At 37.2% G+C, this 23788-nt stretch overlaps 1 protein-coding gene across 1 annotated transcript in view; it reads right to left on the bottom strand.

Annotated features, from left to right (window-relative positions):
* LOC129270989 (KN motif and ankyrin repeat domain-containing protein 1-like) overlaps positions 1 to 23227 on the bottom strand; it is a 28429-nt gene extending 5202 nt beyond the window's left edge. The window contains exons 1-11 of the mRNA XM_054908334.2: positions 23028 to 23227; positions 17305 to 20733; positions 13745 to 13909; positions 8368 to 8485; positions 7490 to 7820; positions 6892 to 7044; positions 2345 to 2557; positions 1845 to 1943; positions 994 to 1095; positions 501 to 602; positions 28 to 53 (exon numbers count right to left, since the gene is read on the bottom strand). Coding sequence (XP_054764309.2) covers positions 28 to 53; positions 501 to 602; positions 994 to 1095; positions 1845 to 1943; positions 2345 to 2557; positions 6892 to 7044; positions 7490 to 7820; positions 8368 to 8485; positions 13745 to 13909; positions 17305 to 20733; positions 23028 to 23112 — 4823 coding nt within the window. The 5' untranslated portion in view covers positions 23113 to 23227. The remainder of the gene's footprint in view (positions 1 to 27; positions 54 to 500; positions 603 to 993; positions 1096 to 1844; positions 1944 to 2344; positions 2558 to 6891; positions 7045 to 7489; positions 7821 to 8367; positions 8486 to 13744; positions 13910 to 17304; positions 20734 to 23027) is intronic.
* Positions 23228 to 23788: the final 561 nt, after the last annotated feature.

Below are 23788 nucleotides of genomic sequence, written 5' to 3'. Positions count from 1 at the left end.
TAATAAAAAAAAATACTAGATACACACCTTGAAGGTCCAGGTGATTTCTTTTTCTGTAAAAGACAAACGAGACAGAAGAAAAAAAGGTATTAAATGCATTTGTCACTTTAAGAAGTACATAATTTAATCTAACAATGTATAAAAATTGTTTACTACTACAACCTCCAGTCAAAATCACAACAGGAGTATTTTGGAATACTGAAGAGGAATAAACAGTAAGTACCAACTACCAAGTATGATATCTGTAATGCACCAAATAAATGTGTATTATTATTATTATTATCAATATCATCATCATAAATCAGTATTATAAATCATCATCATCATCATCATTATTATAGTTATTTTATTACATTGAATCTCCTAAGATAATCTTAATATCATAAAACAGTTTTTATTCCAGTGCATATAGTTTTCTAATAGTCTCTCATGCTGTTTATCGTTCAATATTGTTTTTACTCATATCTATTTTAAACACTTAAGGATGATAAAATTCTTACCGATGAGCTGGATTGCTTGCCAAAATTCATATGAGCATAAAGTAAGACACCAATGTCTTTATGCCCAGCCTCCATAGCGATAGAAAAGGCATTGCTTCCATCCTGAAAAAGAGGAAAAAAATAAACTTTAACCTCACAAATCATTTGTAAATCACAAAATAATCATCCTCTGTGCATAAAACGTAATTCTTCCTACTGCTATAATTGTTATTTTTATTATCGTGCCTTTTTTATAGTTTCTACATCAATTGTTCAGTAGCTCAAACTTAAAGGGATTGCATTATCATGAAATCTGTCATCAAGACGAGATAATAAGTGAGCTTAATACATGTATATACAGTTAACAACATCCAAATGCAAGAAACAAACAAGAAACAATTATCGTATGGTAACAGCTCATACTATGCCAAGCCATAAATATGTAGCCTTGTCTGTAGATTCCATGAAGTAGCACTTGAATGGACCCAAGCATAAAGAACTGCGTTGTACTTACATTATCTTCTAGGTGTGGGTCACACTGTGGATGAGCGAGTAGAACTTTAACAATATCAAGATGACCATGTTCACTGGCACACATCAAGGCTGTAGAACCATCCTGACAAAATTAAACATCAATGAAAATAGAATTTAATAACTTCCAAGGGTTTTCACAGTTAAATAAATATGAATCAGTGTAGAAGCTTCACAGTACATCATGTATTCTTTTGTGGGCCACTATAACTCTTTATTTTGACAAGTATGTTTTTGTTGTTTTCATAAGAATGATGCAGAGGAGACGGTGGAGAGAACATAGAAATCGACATGTATTAAGCAAGAGATCCCTATTTAGCATACATGCACCTGTATTAATTTTGTATATAGCTCCAATATGGATGCCATATAAATGCTCATGAACAGTCCTGATTCAATTTAAAGCCTGTTATCACTGAAGTATCTGAAGTCAGGCAAATTGATTTTGCAGTTGTAAATTCGATGTTAATTTCAATTCATTGTAATTCCATAGAATATGTACTTCAAAATTTCTATATGTGGGACATAAAATCCTGAAATCATTTTTTTTGTCTGTTTTCTACTCCATATGAAAAGTTGTCATAGCATTGCATTGATTTGGAATTTCATGAAGTGATGTAAGAATGGAGAAAAATAGAAGTCTGAGGTTAATTTTATGTAATTATGTAACTATCATGAAACAGCTGGAGCCAGTACCATTCTAGAAATAAACATGGTCCTTGTAAAGATTGTTCATTCATGGAGGAGATTAGAATTTATCCTAAAATCATTCATTCAAGAAAACATTTATCATTAGAAACTCATTTTTTCAATTAATCTTTATCCATTTCTTACCTCATCTTGTGTATTGACATCACTACCAGAGGTCAACAGAAGCTTGACCATGTCCAGTCTACCTTTACTGACTGCTAACATCAGAGCAGTTTGACCAGCCTAATGAAGGAAGAGAAAGATGATAAGTTTTAACTGGAGAAAATAAGCATCGCAGCCCTAAAGTTGGATTAAATACTACTGATCAAATTAACCAGATGAGGTAATAAGTGCATTAACTTGAATGAAATGAAAAACACCCATTGATCAGAGTTTGACTCAAATGGGATGACATTTTCTTTGGTTTAAATATGCAACTCCAAGATAACTTTTATCATCATCATCATCGTCATCATGAATTCATGATCATCATCATTGTCATCTTCATCTTCATCATCATCATCATCATCATCATCATCATCATCATTGTAATCTCCATCTTCATCATCATCATCATAATTATCATCACCACCATCATCATCATTTCCCATTTTTATCATCATTTTCAAAATGGTTGCCCATACCTGGCTAGCCCGCTGATTGACATCGCCTTCTCTGAAGAGCCTGGAGACCACATTGGCGTGTTTCTCATTCTGGATAGGAACCAAGGACGCCAGCATGATGGTGGTATACCCCGCCCTGTTGGGCTTGTCTGTCTGACACACCTCGGTGTCGAGGAGGAGGAGGACGATGTCGAAGTTGCCGTGGGAGACGGAGTAGTGGAGAGCCGTGTTACCCTACATGATGAGAGAAGACAAGAAAAAATGAACTTTTTATAGTTTCCAAATGATTCTGATGACTCAAAATTAGTAAACAAACTTAATTTCATAAATTTCTAATAACAATAATGCATCAGCTATTTCAGTTTAAATTCCAATAGAATTTGTACAAGCAATACCTGGTTCCAGATGGCAACAGGCAAAATCACTTGAATGAATTTCTCAACTTGAGGCAACTTTGTGAAGTATTGTGCACCAAAAATATAGCAGAAACAAAAATATAAAACATTATAACAATAGCAAACTAAATATACCGTGGGATGAAATGGTCAGGTGCACTATTAGTCCTCCAAACTATCAAAAACAATGAAGAAATCTTCTCATTTCTCTCAATCCATATTACATGTATACTTTTCATATACATAGTGGGCTACATATGCCTACTGCAGGGTAAATCCACCTCATTATTACAGTGGTCCTAAAAAGTTAATGAACCCCACCAGTAGATGCACTCCCTCATGCAGAGTGTTGCATGTAGACAACAACACTACAATGTCCGGCAAGCCCAGAGAAACATACTTTATTGAATGTATACCTGACTTAACAATTCAATATTCTCAAAGATGGCAGAACTTGAATACTTTTAAATATGTTTATTTTCTGGTGGGGTTCACTAATTTTTTAGCACCACTGTATATCTCTTTACTATTTCTTCTCTTTATTTGTTGTTTTTGCTTTTTTTAGTTCTTCTCTTCTCTTTTTTATTTCATTTCTTTTAATTTTCGCCTTTCTTTTTGCTTTTACTTGTTTTCTCTTTTTTTCTCTCTTTCTTGCTCTCTTCTCTCATTTTCTTTCTGTCCCTGTCTCTCTCTCTCTCATTATCTCTCCCCATATCTCAATTTTATAATATAGTTGTTGACAGAGAATCCCAATCTTTATGTACGTCATGCCCTTGAAGTTTGTTTTACTAGGAGTGAGTCAGCCAGATATCGAATTTCCTGAACTCCATCGTCCCTGAGATCAGGGCTTGGTCCAAGTCCTATAGCTGGTCATCATAACCAGGCCCAATGAACGTTCATCATCACTTTAGTGTGAAAGAGTTGCCAATTTGTGAAAGTTTCCTGAGCAAGTATCACTGCATTGAACAAGCCCTGCCCTACGGTGTAATTACATGTATCCCCCCCTTTCATTTATCACACTCTGTTTTAATTTTGAAAAATATACAGAAACAGAATATTTTTAGCTGTACGTTATAAGACATCCTTAGCTTATCCTCTTCATTCAACCATAAAACATGAATTTACATGTAACAAAGCTCTGGATAGAAATCATTCTGCTTTTTATATCAATTTTCAAAAGTTTTTCTTCCATTGCTTTCCTCTCTTTCAAACATATCCCTCCAATCCCTCCATCCCCTATCTTCTGTTTTCTTATGTCAATTTCCCCTGATCATTTTCATAAGTTTTGTTTTTCTTCCATAACATATCTTTCCTCTCTAAAAAAACATCCCTCCATCCCCTACAAGTATCTTCACCCTCGCTCCTCTATCCTTTATCAAAAGAGTGTACTTTCTAACAAGGCTAACATTAGAAGATTAGCTAATCTGATCAATGCTGTATACACATTGCTGTTCCCAAGATGAACATGTTGTGTTACCAAAAAGTGATTCAATTATTACATATGATTATAGTGTCTCATTCTCATAATCAATTCAATGTATAGTTTATCTTCACTCAAGGCAAGTGTTTGTTAACCTTAAAATGTATTGTGTTCCCTTCTGTTAATTTCCACAAATATCTGAACTAAACTGATTCAAAACTTTTCAAGGCATTGAATTCTTTCGATTTCCAAGTCATAATTAGTTTATCAAACATTCCCTTATTTTGCTTCCTACTCACAAGTTCAAACTACAGCGTCCTGTGCTTCAACTTTCTCATTCCTTAATCTAAACATATGTAAATTTGTATTTTTCTGCAAATACACATATGTCTGAATGTGCATGGTTTAGAATGTTTGTATTATTTAAGTCAACAAAGGGTAGGTTGTAAATAAACATTCAATCACAATTTCCTTCTTTGCTAATCAAATATTTGCTAGGAAAAGAAAAGAAGAATAGAGTTGCTTCCATACATGAACAACCAAATGGGAAGACCATGAACATATTTACTTCTTACCATCGAATCACCTAATTTTTATAATCTCTCTTCACATTTCATTATTCCTCGACATCACTGATTCTGACGAACTCTACTTCTTTTAGAGCACCCTGACTCACGACCGTTCACATAAATCCAGATTCTATATATAACCATGATTTTCTTTCTTTTTCTGGTTCTTTTTGAGATTTTTTTAAAAGGTGAATCCTAGCTCAACCCTGTCATTGAGTCACTCTCTAACCTTGGTTGAGGATCAAGTATCAATGATGGAGTGACGTAAAAAGGAGCTGGGATTTCAAGATACTTCGATGACTCCACCTGCACTTTGCAGGTCATAAATTCATGCGTGATTATACATCATCATCAGCTCCTGGTTCAACAAAGTGTAGGAAATATATGAAGGCGACAGGCGATTTCAGCCTCATGACAGCCCAAATTGTCAGTAAATGTCCCCCAAAATGCATGCTTTTGGGCGACCATTCCCCGCAAGATCTGTTACAAACAATATTTAAGATTCAATATTCTAACTATGGCAGAGTAGTGATATTTGTTTTTACTGCATAATTGCTAATTGCCCCTCCAAAGTAGCCCTTAAAATGAAAGAAATAGTCCCCAAACTTCTGCAATCGCCCCAATGTGGTAAAAAAGATGGTCCCTAAAAAATAAAGATTATTTCCTACCTGGTTCAACATCTTGGATATCCCCAGAAGAATATATTTTTACAGATTCTCAATATTTGTGGGGATATTTTCAACATAATTTTATGGACATTTCCAATTCTCCAAAGCTTCAAGCAAATAATGGAGGTCCTTTATTTAGGTGCACTCAATAAACCAAATGTTTGCTACTAAAGAGTTGATCAGTTCTGTTTGTTTGTTGGATTTGGGGAAGGTTTTGTTAGTGTGTAAGATTAGAATATGAATTCATTAAATATACTTTTGCATTTTCAACTTAATTGGAAGATTCTGTTTCAACACTTTTCGGTATCACACTGTGTTATGTATTCATAAATTGTTCAACAAAGGTTCTTCAACAAAGCTATTTCTCACTTAAAACAACTGTATAGGGTGCCCTAATAGTTGGTGTACAAATTTTCAATTTCAGTATTACAAACACATATCTACTACACATCTAACCATCAAAGTTTGCCTTTACTTTGTCTAAAACTGAATTGATTTTTATTCCAGAGGCTTATACCCAGGTTTCCTAGCCAATGTGCTTTTTGTGAGGCAGTGTGGTCCAAACAGAAACCTGACTGAATTTGCATAATGTGAACATACCTTATTCTCATTATATATAGATTAATGACGAGCAGGGGGTCATTCATACCGGATCACTATGTTTGGGATTTTTTTTCCTGACAAGGCAGAAAATCCTAAATATGCTTACTAGTCAAACCAAGGTACAGGGGTTCAATAACTTATGCACATTACACTGAACATCTGTATGAACTCTCCATTTCCTCGTGACAACCAAAGCACATTTCTGATTCAACTTTACAGGGGCCTCAGCCATAACTATGACATAAGCACGGCAACAGCCTGACTAAAAGAATATGATAGATCAGAGCATGACCACGGTTTGAGTTAACTGGGCAATGACTTGGAGATATTTTCAAAGACTTTGTTTGGTTTGGTAGTCATGGACATAGTGACTAATGGCCAATGGAGATTATGACCGAAGTTCATGCCTCGTTGAGAGTTTAGAAGCAGTGCAGTTTCATCTCTCACAGAAAATTGATGTTGCACATGTGATGAAACTGAAATCGCTGCATACTTCCTCAAAACTTTATAATACAACTTCAATGGTTTGAATACTTTAAAAATGGGGACATAGAAAGGCAACTCCAGAAGATAAGTACAGTATGTCCAACACCCTATGTGTGAAACCTACCTAAAATGATTTGTCTAGATTTGTATTACTTATGCAGAGATACAAAGTTCAAAGAGATCACAGACATTGTGTATAATTACGTTGATAGGAAAGAGAGAAAGGGATTTGAGGGGATGAGCAAGAGTCCCAATTAAAGGTGGGAGTCTCACGCCTAAACTTGGTAGGTCTGACTTCGAAGAAAGGTGACAAAGGGGGAGGTAGGGGTGCATGTAAAAAAAGTAGATTATTTTATGGGATTGCCCAGATGCAACATACATGGACAAATTCAGTATCCAAATCATAAGTTCCAATCTCTAAACTTACATTGCTGTCAGCAATGTTGACAATTCTCTCCAGGACAGCCTTCCCAGCATCCTTTGCGATGACCTCTAGGAAACCCTTGACCTGCTGTGGGTCAGATGACTTCTGGCTTGTGATGCGGAACCAGTCCTTTGTGACCGTCGCCATGCAAGATGTCTATGCACATATATGAAACAAACAGAATGTTAAAATAAGAGAATTTGTGTTTTCAATAGAAACATTACAGGGAAGACAAATATTAAATCTGAAATCATGAGGAAAATTAATTTATTCAAATTTCAACTTTAAGACCAAACCGTACAGATATTGTGTATGAAGACTGCTGACCTGAATCCTTATTCACTCAGAGAAAGCTCACAATTTATTGTAAATAATTTTCCTGGATGCTTCAACTTTAACAAAAAATCATTACTTGTTGTACATTTGTATTTTATCCATATTTGATTTGAAGCCAGAAACCAACATAGCTTTAATACTTGCAAGTTGGTAACACAAACTTATGCATAATTTTAAGTACTAGCTTTTAGTACTATAACTTGATGAATAAAATCTAATCCGTCGTCTACGAGAGAAAACTGAATAAAATGACTTTGAGTCTCACCAGTCGATCCTTGGTGTGACTGTCTCCTGGTTTCAGCATCAGTTTCCCCAACGAGATACAAGCAAGCCTCGTCTCCTCTCCAACCATCGTCTCCATCGCCCCGTTCTTCTTCACTCCTGCATTCTCCTGTCCCTCCACCTCCTTCTTTCCCTTCCTCTTCCCACTGCTCCTGCTGCTCCTGGTGGAGGAGGAGCTCTTGGGAGGGGATCCAGGCAAGGAGCCGAGGTCCTCACTGGAGGAGGTGGAGCTGGTGGTGTTGGAGCTGTCAGAGTCCGTCTCAGAGGAGTCGCTGCTGGAGCTACTGGAGCTCACCACTGAGCTGTTTAAAACCCTGGAAATAAATGAATCAAATAAAAATTACAACTTACGTAAATTTAAGGATTATTTTACGTATACCTCCTGTATCATGCAACCACAGTTGAAGCGCCAAGGTAAAACCTCTTTCCCAAATGCAGTTCATGCATTTCAATCTGTGGTAGCATCATACAAAAGTTCTTTTTAATAACATTGATTTTCCAGGTAAACTGCATTGTAATAATGTGTAAGGAGGACTAGGCAAATGCTGTAGAGCTCAATTATTGATACTACAAAACTATGTGAGTAATGCGGCCATCATCCATATTAAGAGCAAGTTGTTCCCTTGTGAAAATGGTGTCACAGGAAAACTTAAACTCTTTATCAAAACTTATTATGTAATGGAGTATAGAATGTTTTCCGCTTCTTACAAGCATCAAGAAAATGTTTTTAAATACATGACCTACTGACCACATCTCCCACTCTACTATTGATCATGACTGTATAAAGACAAAAACATCTAAACATGGTATTAACTTCTTTTTTCAAATACAGGAAACCCAAAAATAAAAAAAAAAACCTACTTCAATTCTGGGTGCTCTGTCTCACTCAGATGTCCCTCCGTTCCAGAGTCTTGACTTCCCCTCTTCATAATGGTAGCTGCCAGAGTAGTCTTGGGAGCAGTAGCACCTGGACTCTCATCTAATAAAAAGAAACAAGAATTTGGTATGATATTAAAATGATCATAAAGATCTAGGCATTTTGCATCATGAAATAATTAAAATGAGAATAAGAAAGAAGTTTAGCAATCTCTTTCCTTTTTCACTAATATATCAGAGGCAATTATCATAATAGATAATACTGTAAGAATGTTTACCCATTATTAATTTGCACCTCATCCTTGCAAAATACTAAATTACATATTGCAAAACATACCATCTCATAAATCATTCATCAATAAAAAAGGTTTCATGTGAACATTTTTATTAAAACTATATCTTTGGATGTTCCGAGAAACTTGTAACCAATCGCAAAAATATAAATTATAAGACTTATAATCAATTATAAATTGATTGCTGGTATGTTTTGAGTAAAAGAAAGTGTGAAATGATTGCAAATTTTATCATTGTTTCTTCCATTTTGTAATGGCTACTACATGTATGACTCTCATTTCTAGAGAATGATACAACAATTATGAGAAAAATGCAGCTTATTGGTTGCTACAAATACAAGGGGCTACCATGGAAGTAGCAGCTTATCTCATTAACATGTTTTGCTCATGAACCCAGAGTTGTAACTCATAGACAAACCTCCTCAAACCACAATCACCACAAGAAAATTATATTCAATAATTTTTTCTAGAGACCTGCACAAGGCTGTTTTGTATAGCAGACCTGGGCCCAGTTGCATAAAAGTAATTATTAGACAATATTATGTTTTCATGCATGCTCAACAGCCAATCCCAATCCAGAATTTCAGGTATCGAAGTTACCATAAGACTGCAAAGTTTCCATTTAGTAGTTTTATGCAATTGACCCTAGGTGTGCATGTTAGTCTCCCCCCATAAAAAAAATGGAAAATGAAAAAGAAGAAAAATGAAAAATGCAACAACAACAAAATGAAAAAAATTTGGAAAACAAAAAACAAGGAAGGAAAGAACACATACAGTGGATACATTTGCTAAATATTTAAAAGAAGTTTTCTTCCATCCTTTCCTATATACCAAACAATGAAGAACTTATTTTGCATTCCTAATTGCCATCAGCAAGATCAAGAGTTGTGGCAATATACCACTGACGCTCTTAATTATGAGCAAGTGATCACCAGGTCACATTTGTTTGATGCACATGTTCAGGTGTTTATAGCATGAATAATTATTTCCTAAACATGCTTCCTGACTCACCCCGCACATGTGCTGCTTTTTCCCCCTCTTTTTAACTTTTTTTTCCTGTTCGTTGGAAAGACCGTAACATGATCACGTTTCGTTTTCGGTAATCCAACCCTAATCTACACCAGAGGAGTCACCCTCTTTTTTTGGAGGGGGTTGTGGATTAGCCAGAGAGGGGGTAGATTAGGGATGGGGATTAGCGCTCAATGAAGTATTAAAGAAGAGACACAAAAGAATTTTGAGCTGTGTGTCTATCACATCATGGGGACCAGGCGGGGCATATACGTGTATCCTTCAAGACCAAGGATATAGAGATATGACTGCTTGTGATTGAATTTCTTTTTTAAATGAGGGTAAAAAAATATATGCATGTATCATATATGATATGAATTGATTTCTGTGGTATAATAGGTGCAAATATTATTCCTGTATCTTTAGCGAATGCATTTAAGTGCACTCTAAATAGTTAAACGCTTAAAAGTTGGTCCAGATTACAAAGCTTAGTTTATATACAATAACATTCTCTTTACATATACCCATACATGCATAAAAATAAAATGACTTATTGATGAAAGTACGTGTTGAAATTTATGATATTGTAGTATAGTTCTCATTATAAATGTGTGGTCTTTAAGGTACTTTGGAGATATGATAACAAAAGACATTGAAGTTTTCATTTCTAAAAGGAATATTATTTCACATCTATGATTATGTGCAATAATGATCTTTTGGAAATATATATGTATATAATGATAATGTAGTGACTTGACTATATCTTTCAGGCGTATTAAGGTAGGACACAATCTTTCCTATTTTTCAGCTATAATTATTAGGAGATCAGCTTTGCCAATTTTGCATACCACCATGTATATATGTATATGTATATCCCTATTCATTCAATATGAATAATGTATTATTTTAGTAGTTTTAAAGTATTTTGTATGTATATATGAAAACATACTGAATCAACACCTTCCTACCAAGAACTTAAAGCCTTATCCTTGATATCTCTTTCCCTATAGATTTTTATCTTGAAATCAAGAATGGATGCATTTAGTAGATTTAATGTTTCTAAAATCCTAAATATATACAACTGTGTATATCAAATTTCCATAAGCCCACACCTTAAGGAGATTAAGATTAGACTTTTATGAAAGTTTAAATCTCAATAAATGGACATTCTTAGAAATTTTATATGGATGTGTAACATAATCTATAATACTAAGAAAAATGTCACTCTACTTTTATGTAACCTTGCTTTATTAGAGCTAAATCAACATTGAAGCATGAGAACTTGTGATTGAATATTCATCACACTGTGATTTTGCATATTCATCACATTGTGATTGAATATTCATCACATTTATTGCAAAGTGTAAGATGAAAAAAAAAGAGATTGTGAACCAAAACGATTTTTACAATAACTGCAAGTTGAATACAACTTCCTTTAAATATAAACAGAAAAACATATAAAAAAACATAGATTACTTTGATCACAATGGAATCCGAAACTGAAAATATATCCAATGAGTAAAAGACAGCATTGCTACATGTATGTAAGCAGCTGCAGTATCAGCAAAGTTGAGCCCTCTTTTTTTAATGCGCATGACATCATCGCCAATCTCTAAGCTGCCCAAAAGCTCTGGTTTCCATAAGCCTACGTTTTTGGCACCAAGGATTTCACACGGAAAGGGAGGTCTAGACTCAAGTTATGATTTGAACTTGATCCCTTGCATGATATTGTATGAACACACAGCTAAACCTCTAGCACTAACAGATCCTTATAAAATGTAATATGAAAGAATATCTTTCATCGGCAGGTTAGTATTATATATCATGCACCTCATTTAACCTGGAAAAAAAAAATTAATTACCGAATCTGACCATTGGAAGATAGTCCACAAAAATTTAAACGTATGTAATAAGAATTCTAGGCTAAACATTGCCATACTATTCATAGTTGAAATGAACAAAATTTTGTGCATATACTACAATTAAATCATGGACAAAAATATCATAATCATAGAACCTGACCAAAAACAGGTATCAATCATTCTCAAGGTTGTTGTCATAGAAATAAGTCAACACCTACATGTAACTTTACTTTAACTTTACCCAAGTATATCTATTTTAGAAAATCCCACCAACCAAACCAAAGCTACAGAATTGGTTCTCTTTAATTCAGACCCATATTTATCTACAGGTATTGACAGAGAGAGCAGTATGGTCTTCTATGGTGACCTACAAATAAACATGGAAATGCAATTAATAGTCAACGTCAACAAGTTATCCCATTTACACATACTACAACTTCTTCAAAACAGTTTAACCAAACTTTTTGATTATCTCAATACTTGACTTCCCGTTCCCTCAAGAAATAGAACTTCACGGCCATGTGTTACAAGGAAACTAGACTGAGCACTGCTGTTCAGTGAGCCTGCAGTCTAGCTTACGGCTTGATCTAAAATAGCACCTCTCACCAACTGGGGTTGGGCCGTATCTCGCAAACCCGTAGGTGTCGGCTGACAGGCTAGATTACCTCTGCCAAATTTGCACTTTGCAAAATGGCTCTGGACTCTGATTCATGATTGAATATTTACGATCGCAGAAATCGTTGCCATGGTAATTATTATGTCATGTTTCTTGAAGATAAGGAATGCAAGAGCTAGTAATGATCGACTGTAATTATGATTGGCATGAGTTTCTCCTATACCATGTTGTATATCCCACTGCATTCTTGAAGATATTTATGTGCCTGAACAAAGTCTGAACCTTGAGTTACCTTAATAACTGTACCATAATGTATTACATATGGTTGAATTTAATTGATTCGACCAGCTTGATTGTTCATAACAAGGGCATGCATGTTCCATGACATTTTCCTGTTTCCCATGAACAATGCTACATAAATATTTGAGAACCACAAAATGTTAAACATGCATGGATGTCAGATTTAAAAATAAATAATTGCAAAGCAAAGAAATATATCCAGTAAATATTTTCTTCTTGAGTACGACTAATTAACAAAGACATCCCATGATGATTAATGCTGTTCTGAAGAAACTTTGTACTTCTCCACTACCATTTAAAAACATGTGTGTTATTTTTTCTTAAGATATGAAGTTTCTTGCATTGTATCTGTACCTAACATTTATGTTTCTTGCATTTATTTGTTATGTTTGCATTGTTCATTAAGAACATACATCTTGGGTGCATATGTTCTATCACCTTTGTTTATATAATTTATCTTTACCAAGAGGTGATTCATAAAAGCAAAAATAGATAGCTATAAAACTTTGGAATTCCTGGGGTAGCTGAGTATAATGAGTACAATGCAAACTTAATAGGCAAACAGGACACTTTAGCAATATATCATTCAATTTAGCAGACTATGTTAAAATCATTGTAGTCTGCATGATGCTAGTGTTCAAAATATATTAAAATCAATGTCTGGTTTATTAAAAAAAGGAATAATAAAATAAAATCTAGGTATTTCAAAATTCAGTTAAGTCTATAAGTGCTAAATAAAATGTATTCGCACATATGGAGAGTATAAGTTGCATGACTAAGCTGTATGTGCCAAGCCTGTATCCATGATTATGTGGTTTATATATATATATCTCATGGTACTTAAAACCATATGGATTCAATTCAGGTCATAAGCTTGGTGCGTGTATGTGTCATTCCATACCAGATCTTATGATAGTGTGTTATATGTATATTTAACACTTTTTAATTCTAAACAAAGGAAAACATACTTATGAGCGTTGTAAGCAATGGTAATCTATGTCCAAGGGCAGAGTCAAACCTGTCTATTAAGACATCTAGCAAGCCATTTTTATGAGCAGGTTCCTATAATATATGGGAAACTGAACTTTATTTATTTATTCATCTACTTGTTTATTGGAATATATTTATTCAGGAAAACATAAGAATCAACATAAAACATAGTCTTACATCAAGGCCCCTGAAGAAAATTAAAAAACTTTAACTTACAAATAGTAATTGGAAAAAAAATTATGAGTAAGCTTTGGGTAATGGTATGATATTTATCCCCGTAAATTAATTCTTACCGGCTAGTATAGCGTGGGGATTACTAAATCCATTTCCCAGCATGCTTTGCTCATCCATGGTAACGTGAATCTCATAGTCCAGTGATCCTGTGGAGACAGTACCGTCGGGCGGGGAGGATCCATTCTCACGATGGGGTGCCATGTTTCTTGGAAGATCTTCAGATTCTGTATGACATCAAGATGGAAGAAATATTTGACAAAACTTCATGAAAAAAAAATCAGAAGAGGAAAATAAAATTGTTCAAAATATTCACTACCGGTAATTTATCCTCTCTTGAAAAACGTATCAAAGTACACTCACAAAATATGCTAGAATAAACATACTGAGTGTTTTCGTTGATGAACAAATGTTAAAAACATACCTCTGAAGTTTTTAAAAGCTGTATTCAGTTGTGAACAACTTCACACTTCAAAAATTTATCTCAAGCAAAACAATACTGGATGGCATGGTTAAAATGAGCCACAGCGGTAATTAAAAACACATTAAATACCAAACTAACATTATGCTCGAACATGTTATGTCTAATAACAAAACTAAACGAGGACAATCCAATCATTTTGACAAAAAAACAGTAATCTTCTTACCAACAGAAACCAGAGGCATAACAAAAAGAACAATGTGGCGATAAAACTCCGACAGGACACTGGCTATCAGGACAAACACCATTCAATACTAAAACCACTCTTACAGAAACAAAAACCCAAACTGCCTTTTCCTCTCCTCCCAATTCGTTGTCCAATACTGGATTCCTGTTTGCCTCTCTTCACAACAAAGAACTAAATGCCTCTCGCTCTCTGTATCAGCCGATCATTCAACTTGAGCAAGCCCACTAAGTGGACCCATCCCAAACTTATGACGAAGGTGGTGAAGGATATAGGCAAGTATTTTAATTAACACGCTTGTGATTAATGCTCAGAAGGCAAAGAGCTGCGAGCGGCTTTCCATGCCTGGAAGCTGCCTCGAGCCTGGTCCAAATTGTCCACTTCCTCTATTGCTCTATACTGCCTATTGGAAGGGACGTGAATAGGATTGATGAAACAAAGACAACTTTAAACCGCATTCTTAAACAGTAGTGGCTTCTATTTTAAGAGTGTGGTGTAAATATATGGTAGGACCTGCCAAGAATGTAAGCCATGCTATTAACTTGTAATCTTAAGATGGGTCCCTTCTTGATTAAACAAAGACATCATTTTGATTTTCTGACGAAAAATAAAGAAATTAACAATCCTATTCTTGGACACTTATAAAAGTTATTAAGAGAAGAAATATGTGAAGGAAAAAAAAAGGGGACTTCTTACAATTTATGGTGTGAATACCCAAATTAGAACATAATTTTCACAAATACATAACTTAATTTTCATAAATACACATATATAAACACTCCAACAACAATTTTTTTGAAGAATGAATGGTCCATCTCCATTAAAGTAGAACTATATTGAAAATCGTAAAAATGGAGAATCATATATCAAATTAAAGGAGAAAATAAGGAGAACACGATAGTGTAAATCATTTATCATGGAGACCGATGGAACTCAGTTAATTGAAAGTTTAAAGTTCTCTCTCTGAATGCTTCAAACACGCAGAATTACGTCCGTGAAATTGGGGATTTTTTATGACGTCACTTTCTGTACGAGAGGCGTGATTGGCTCTCCAACGTGAAGCTCCACTTGCATGCAAAACCTGTTGCGAGGGTACGTTTTCTCCACATTGTCACTGAATACTTCGATCCCGAAATGAAAGAAAACCCAGAATTTTAACTAGATTTGGATTTTCAAATTGATGATTATGAAGATGAAGAGAATGATGATGAAGTTTCTAGCTCTAGAAAAACAAAGTGACGTGGATAGAGGTATACATTAGGGGAATTACGCCAGTGATTATGAGTCGGACAATTCAACTTGCATGCCGATTCGCTACCAACACATGCAGCTGATAGCTGCTCCGCGGGTCATGCAAATCCATGAAAATGAATTCCATCACGACCACATCCAGACAGAGTCTCTTTCTTCTATCAACAACATAATGAGAATGAAAATAATGATATAACTGTACTTACAAACAAGTGAATATATCCGAACCTAGGCTGAAGGTAAATCAACTCAAGGAATAACAGCAGACGATATGCACCGACGATAAATTTCACGTGGCTGGGAGATTGTCACTCGTTCTGTTAGATAAAATGTATATCTCATTATTTTGACTAAATTACGAAACTCAGAGAATTAGTATTCTACATAAAAATTAAGTAACACCTGGTACTATATTTTTTGAATTACGATAAAACCTTTTTGAAGCAAAGAAAATGAGGTAAATTAAAATTAGATATAAAAGATCATCCGCCTAGCTCGCATTCGATTGTAAACAATCAGCAAGGCGAGCACATAGAGTTGGATAAAGCTACGCTTTATCCAACTCTATGGGCGAGCAAGCCACTGAACTGAAAATACGTATTTTCAGTTCAGTGGAGCAAGCTGGCCATGTGCTTTTGATTGTTTGTTTACAATCGCATGCGGCTAAGTGGATGATCCTTTATATCTTATTTTAATTTACCTCAATTTCTTTGCTTCAAAAATATTTTATCGTAATTCAAAAAATAGTACCAGGTGTTACTTAATTTTTATGTAGAATACTAATTCTCCGAGTTTCGTAATTTAGTCAAAATAATGAGATATACATTTTATCTAACAGAACGAGTGACAATCTATTCCAGCCACGTGAAATTCATCGTCGGTGCATATCGTCTGCTGCTATTCCTTGAGTTGATTTACCTTCAGCCTAGGTTCGGATATATTTACTTATTTGTAAGTACAGTTATTTTATTATTTTCCTTCTCATTATGTTGTTGATAGAGGAAAGAGACTCTGTCTGGATGTGGTCATGCTGCATGGAATTAATTTTCATGGATTTGACCCGCGGTGCAGCTAGCAGCTGCATGCGTTGGTAGCGAATCGGCTTGCAAGTTGAATTGTCCTACTCATCATCACCGGCGTAATTCCCTTAATTTACCACCATCCACGTCACTTTGTTTTTCTAGAGTTAGAAACTTTATCATCATTCTCTTCATCTGCATAATCATCAATTTGAGAATCCAAATCTAGATAAACTTCTGGGTTTTCTTTCATTTCATGATGGAAGTATTCAGTGTCAGTGTGGAGAAAACGTACCCTCGCAACAGGTTTTGCATGCAAGTGGAGCTTGACGTGGGAGAGCCAATCACGCCTCTCGTACAGACAGTGACGTCATCAAATTCGAGTCAATTCAGAGACCGATGCGAGGCATATTTCGGAGAGGCATTTTAGCGCTTTTTAATTGGCGATTTCCACCTTATGTATTATTTTCGTTATTTTTGAATGACCTAATGGTAATCCTCACATCCTTACCTCTCCACTGATATATAATAAGGCCATATTCATAATCAATATATTTCTCCTTTAAAGGTCTACTTGAAAGTGTACAATTTTGAAGGAAAACAGGGAACGAGATAAACATTAGCCATTAATTTTTCTCTGATTTTGATCACTCTACTACTTCAAATTCGAACATACATTCCACTCACCTTGCAATTGTGTAGATTTAGAGAACACTGGTGTAAAAGCATGGTGAAGTTGTTGGAAGTCAGCTGGTTTTATCTCCTCACCCATCATCTCCGCAAGGGTTGTCGTTAGAGGAGCATCATCGACATCTTCAACACTAGATTCCACAGTCACAACATCAACAGTCGTGTCCAACGATGTTTCCGTCAAAAATACAGAGTCATTATCATCGCTGTAGAGCCTCGCAAACGTGGTAAGCCCGAACTTGGTTGGGCTTGAGCACAGAGGAGCTACTATTGCAGAGTCTGGAGAAACCTCGTCGACTTGGATGGAACGCGAATGCGTGTATCGGTTGACATCGGAACTACCGATACCGACAGAAACGGTTTTTAGGTTGTCGCACCTGTCACAGATTCTATCCATGACAGTGCAGAGTCCAATACCAATGTTCCTTTGGTCAGGGACGGGTCCGTCTCCGATGGCAGCATCACGAGTGGGTATCCTTATCCCCAAGCCGATTGTCCTTTGCTGTTTTTTATCACAAAGATTACACATTGCATCATTCACATCACGGTCTCCCACTGCCACATTGACAGAACCAAGCAGTGATTTAGGATCACAAACGATGTCGGATCCGACGCCGATTGTCTTTGAGAGCACGCTGTGATTCGTCCCTATTGTACGTGTTCTTGTGCTACTCTCAGATATTCTCCCTCCCCCGATTCCAATTGTTCTTGTCTGGATGTTATCACACTTAACGCAATAGCTATCAGCCACCGAGCATGATCCTACGCCGACTGTACGCAACCTCGACTCCAACATTTGGCTGGTATTAGTACCGATGGTGTGTGTATCTACTTTCCGGCAGCAGATAATGTCATTCAAGTCAATATCATCCCCAACGCAACTATCCACATATTCAGCTTGCCTGTCTGTATTGGATGAGCTTGTCACAAGTTTAGCGTTTTCAGTGTTTGTATCACTATCCTTGGCCTGGGTGATTTCAGTACTGGTAAAGGAATCTTGGCATGGGCTTCTTTCAGGGAGAGCTTCCACACCTTTCTCAGCAGTACTGAACCCAGAGTCTATACCCACAACCGATTTAAAATACCGGACATTGTCAAAAGACAATCCAGGACACGTTCCCCTCTCCTCGGTCAAGATGCCGACCGTATTGACTCCGCTTTCCTCACATTTGACCGACGTATTGGCTCCAAACTCGACCATCTCGATCACTTCTGTTTCAGTAGATTGCATATTGCTTGGTTGTATCCTTGCAGTAACTGACGCATCGGTCTTCGATGTTGAGCTGCCTTGCAGGTCGGTACCGACGTTCGCATCCGAACGCTTGGCTGAAACAGGTGGTTTGGTGTTAGTTCCCATAATCCTGGTTTGGATATTGTCCGTCACTGTGCCACGTTCACAAACATTCTTGGCAACGGCTTGATGGTGTGAAGGGGGTGCTGTGTAGGTTTGTGTATTTAGCGTGGCGGGAGAAATAAGTCTTTCATTGCAGTCCTGCTGCAATGAATTAGCTGTGGAGGGTGATTGAGGTAACAAGGTTGTGAAGCTGGTTAATGTTGAAGTTGGGTGTTCACTGGTTGAGTCAGCGTTAGAACCAGGTGAGGGGGAGGAGACATTATTAACCCTGATTGGTGTAATCAGACCCTCCCTGATTACCCCCTTCCCCCCTGCCTCTCCATCAGCTGATGAACCATTTCCCTCGCTCCCAGCCTTCTTAGGATCGGCACCGCCCCCTGAGCCATTCACGCTCCGTTTATTATCCCAGGCTGACAGGCTGCGAACGGTGCGTAAATGAACGCTTGACAATTTCACCGGCTGCATCTTGCTTTTCCTCTCAATGACCTTTGCAGTATTTGGTTTCTCCGCTTCTGAAATTAAATCCACGTTGATCCCGATGGATTTTGTCTCGGGAGATTTCAATGCGGTGATCATGTTAGCATCCACACCCACTGATCTAGTTTCTGCCTTGGCCCTCGGAACAGGTGTTACATAGGCTTTCTTTGGTGGGACAGGGGGTGGGTTGGGTTTCCCTTTTGGGATTGATGGCTTGGGGGATGTGGGAGGTCCCTGCGTTCTGTGCTGTGGTGATTTCAAAGGGGACATGAGTCTATGTTGAGGGGAAGATGGTGTGGGGCTTAGAGGACCGGGGCTACTGGTGCGACGTGTTACCCCAGGGGACGCTGGTCCAGGGCTACTAGCCCTTCCACCATGGAAGCCAAACCTTGGAGAGGGTGATCTACCTGGGCTACCAGGACTGAAGGGGCGGGTGGGTTTAGGTGACCTTACACTTGTAGGAATCATATCGGTATTGGGAAGTTCATAATATGGGGTGGACGAATCTCCATTGATTGTTATCACCCCATCGACCTCAACGACACCATCACAGACACCAACATGTCGAAGGTGCCTCTCCTTGCTCTTTGATTTCAGCTGCAACATAAGTAACCGCTTTTCTTCCTTCAAAACAGAGATCTTGACCTGGAGGACTGGGATAGCCTTGACCTGTTCTTCAAGCTGCTTTAGGCGTAACAGGGCTGTAGCCATTTGCTGTCTAACAGCTGACAATGCATTTGTGCTGACAGATGACGGCGTGGATCGCCCTGATGCTGTAGACAGTTCCCCTATGCTGGAAGCGCTACTCAACGGCCGCTTCATGTAGTCAATATCTGTGTAAGAACCTCCATTGGGAATGGGGGAGAAAGCACTTGAACTTCCCGTAGAGGAGAGAGAACTGGTGGAGCCACTCTGATGGGACATGGAAATCAGGTTGGAGATAGAAAGAGGACCATTGATGTTGCTATTGTAGATGTCCATCTTGTTATTGAGAGCATCCTGAAGAATCTGATAGCTTGGAAGACTACTCCTGCGCTCCATCTCAGGAGGATACCCCTGAGGGAGCGATGTGACACTCTCCGTCTCAAGATCACTCAAGCTTTGGTCATAACCCTCGGGTGGCAAACTTTGGGTATCCAGAAAACTTGCTTCCACTGCTGGCAGGTTCAAATCCCCAAACTTGGACTCTTTCCGCAGCAGCTTTGCAAACTGCTGGTAGATCTTCCAAAATGCTGCATTTTCCTTTTCAAGGATCTTCTCTGGTTCTAACTTCTCCTTCGATTTCTTGGGCCTCTTGGGGGGCAGGGAGCTACTCCGCGGTGGAATGAGCGGTGGTGGGGGGCGAATGCTTTTCACTGCATTGCGTGACCGAGATCGCTTTGTCTTCTTAATCTTCTTCAAGTTGGCACCAGAAGAGATGTCTTCGCAGAAGTTGACAAAGTCAAGATCAATGTGGTAGCCGTACGGACAGCATTCACACCGCTGGACTTGAGACAGATCAACATCCGAGGTTCCATTCACCTCAAGACTGTTGCTATTGCTGGAGTTGGTGTTGGCATAACCATAACGAACTGGTATGCGAGAGCGATGGTGGCCTGTATATGAATGACAAAAGAAAAAACAAACAGAAATTAAGTTGATAAGTATTGATAATAAAATGAATCCAGATCAAACATGTGCATAGGACATTTACAACTTTCTCAAATTATGTTCATTCTCTCAACTCATTTTCCCATGTGATAAAATCATTGAATAAAAAATATAATTAAAATTTTTGAATATTACATATAATTATATAAAGTTTCCAATAAAGAGTGGATTTTTAACCTGGTACTGAAATGAAAACTTCAAATATAAATATAAAACAGTTTTAATTCATGATAAAACAGGATTTATCATTCAAAATCATAATCTCTATCAGTATAACACATCAGTCATTTGTAATAAAATTAAAAAGGGATGCAATTCCATTCCATGGTGGGGTCTAATAACGTACAATATAAAACCTGTAATGGGATTATGTCAGGGCCTGAAATTATTGCAAATACCTGAAGACTGGCTTCTCTGAAATAAATTAATATAAAAGTTACATTTTGATGAACAGACATGCTTACAACCAAATCGAAAAGTAATTATCCAAATGAAGGAAAATAAAAAGATAGCGCATGTGCATTTTAAAAACACATTCCATTTTTTAAAAATTAGACTCTTGTGCGAGGAATAAACACCATCACCACTTGATTTTACACAAACACAATTTTTGTGTTTATATTTCACACTGAATATGCGTACACAAGATAGCTCAAGTCAAAATTTCAAACTCACCAGAGTAATAGTATTCCTATGTGACATGGATAAATAAACTCTAAAACACACTGACAAATATCATTATTCTCCAGGCCTGTCAGCACTCCTCGACAGTTAAGTAATGAATTGGTGAATGGCACCCATGGGGAAAGATCACTTGCACAAACCTCTCCGCCCAAAATTAACCAATCCTTACAAGAGCAGGAAAGCCCTACAGACCCTTACAGTCACCGACCACAAGATAAAATGTCCACACTACTTGAAACTAAAGGAGTCGGAGAAACTCCCACACGCTTAAAACTTCCTCAGCCAAAATCTCTGATTGTTTAATCTATGATCAGCCAATGCTTTCCAAAAATTGTGATGCGTTTCTGAGTGAGGAATACTCACTGATCCACGTACAGATGAGGATGATCGCGGGCGAAAGCACTCTGGAAAATGCCAGGAGCTACGGGACTAATTTGGTTTGAATATGATTCTATGGCTACATTTCCTGCAAACGCAATTTGGATAACGCTACAAGTTGTGTGTTTGAATGAATTAGATTAGTGGGTTCACGGTTAAGCTAATTTCATCCCGTCGGTGACCAAGTGGATTTAATTATCTCCTTTTTCTTACTTTCCCTTTATCTCTTGGTGGAATGGGACAAGAAAGATTTGTGCATGAGTAACATGACCAGGCCTACGTCATAGTGGACAAGCAGGGGATTAGCATAATTTTCCAAACATGTGACCTTATTTTGGCACGAACATTATTGTGACAAGGTCCGGGGTAGAGTGAATTAACGATGGGCGTGACTTTTTTGTTTTCTTTTCATAAAAGGTCACCAGCCGACCCCTGCAATTAATAGATGAATCATAATTCTTAGCCCCTTATATGATATGGATAAAGAATTGTGAGGTCTTTTCTAACAAATAATCAGACATGGTGATAGAGATTTATGATGTCAAACAATGAACATCACCATGTCTATTTTGCTTTTTTGCAGTATAACATACATGTCTTTCATCCAATCAGTTCAATAAGTGGTAAAGTGGTGAAGAACTGAAAATTCACATCCTATTCCTAGCCTTACCCTCGATCCTTTATTCTTCAACCACCACCTATTATCTCCCTATATCCTGTATGGTTTCCCAATTCTCCCTTGCCCCCCCCCCCTCCCCGACCCACCTTATCATCCCTATCATTACCGTTTCACTATCCATACCTCTATAAAGAAGAACCAACATTACTTACGCAATTAACAACCGTAATTAGTCATTCCCAAAGGCTTCATATAGAAGCCTACTAGCTCCAGTAGGCAATTATAATAGCCATCACATGACAAAAGAAAGTACCTCTAAATTTTTTTCAAAATCAACTTTTTCTAGATTTGGGTTAATTTCTATATGCTCTCCATGATGCTAAAGGAATTGTGGGCCACATAGACCTCAATTTCTGAAATATAGACGTTTCATAAGCAAGAAACTTGACATTTTCCCAAATAAGGCATGACACATTTTCCTCATTTACTCATTCCACGGAGTTACTTCCTTTTATCATTTGACGGCAGATAATACGGTAGTATATTCTCTCTCCTCACCTGGAGCCTGTGCATAGTAGTTCTCAATGGTGTACCCCTCCCTCGGTCCACCATCGGCCATCCCCCGCATCATTGCCTGCGCCATGGTAACCGTCTCCGGGTGGAGCTGGATCTAGATGGAGTGATACCGGCTTGTCTCTCTCTCTCTCTCTACACACTGGTGATAGGCCAGTCAGCGTCTACTCTCGGCATACTCATCTAATAATGATACAGGGATAAGAACAAGAAAGAAATTATGATTAATATCATGTGGAATTGAAAAGAAGAGAAGAAGAATATCATTGCATCTGCATCTGGAGAATATAAAACAGAAAATATTACATTTTGATAGATATAAACATAAATGACAAGAATAAATACATATGAATATAAATGTCAAAGACATTGTTTCCTTCTCAACTGCACGCAAATTGCACCAGGGTAGAAATTATGAGCTGTCCAAGAATGAAAATTCTGATATAAAGGGAAAGAATCTCAATCATTAAAGCAGAAACATAGACATAGAGATAGCAGCGATATATTGATCACCATCTCTCTTATGGATCATGTGTTGATAGTCAGAAAGATGCAATTATTTGCTCTTAAAGAGTTTCTCATACACCAGAACTCCAGAGACAAATTGTTCTTTCAACATGTCCCAGGCAAACACTTTCTCAACAACTGAAAATTTTACTCCTGTTCTTCCAATTGCCTTGTTCGAATTCAATACCAATCGATCAATATGTCTACAAAAAACAAGATGGTTCTTCTAACCGATGATT

Source organism: Lytechinus pictus, chromosome 11 (genome assembly GCF_037042905.1).
Source record: "Lytechinus pictus isolate F3 Inbred chromosome 11, Lp3.0, whole genome shotgun sequence".
Classification (NCBI taxonomy): Eukaryota; Metazoa; Echinodermata; class Echinoidea; order Temnopleuroida; family Toxopneustidae; genus Lytechinus; species Lytechinus pictus.
The sequence above is the reverse complement of the archived record's forward strand: the minus strand, read 5'-3'. Positions and strand labels throughout refer to the sequence as shown.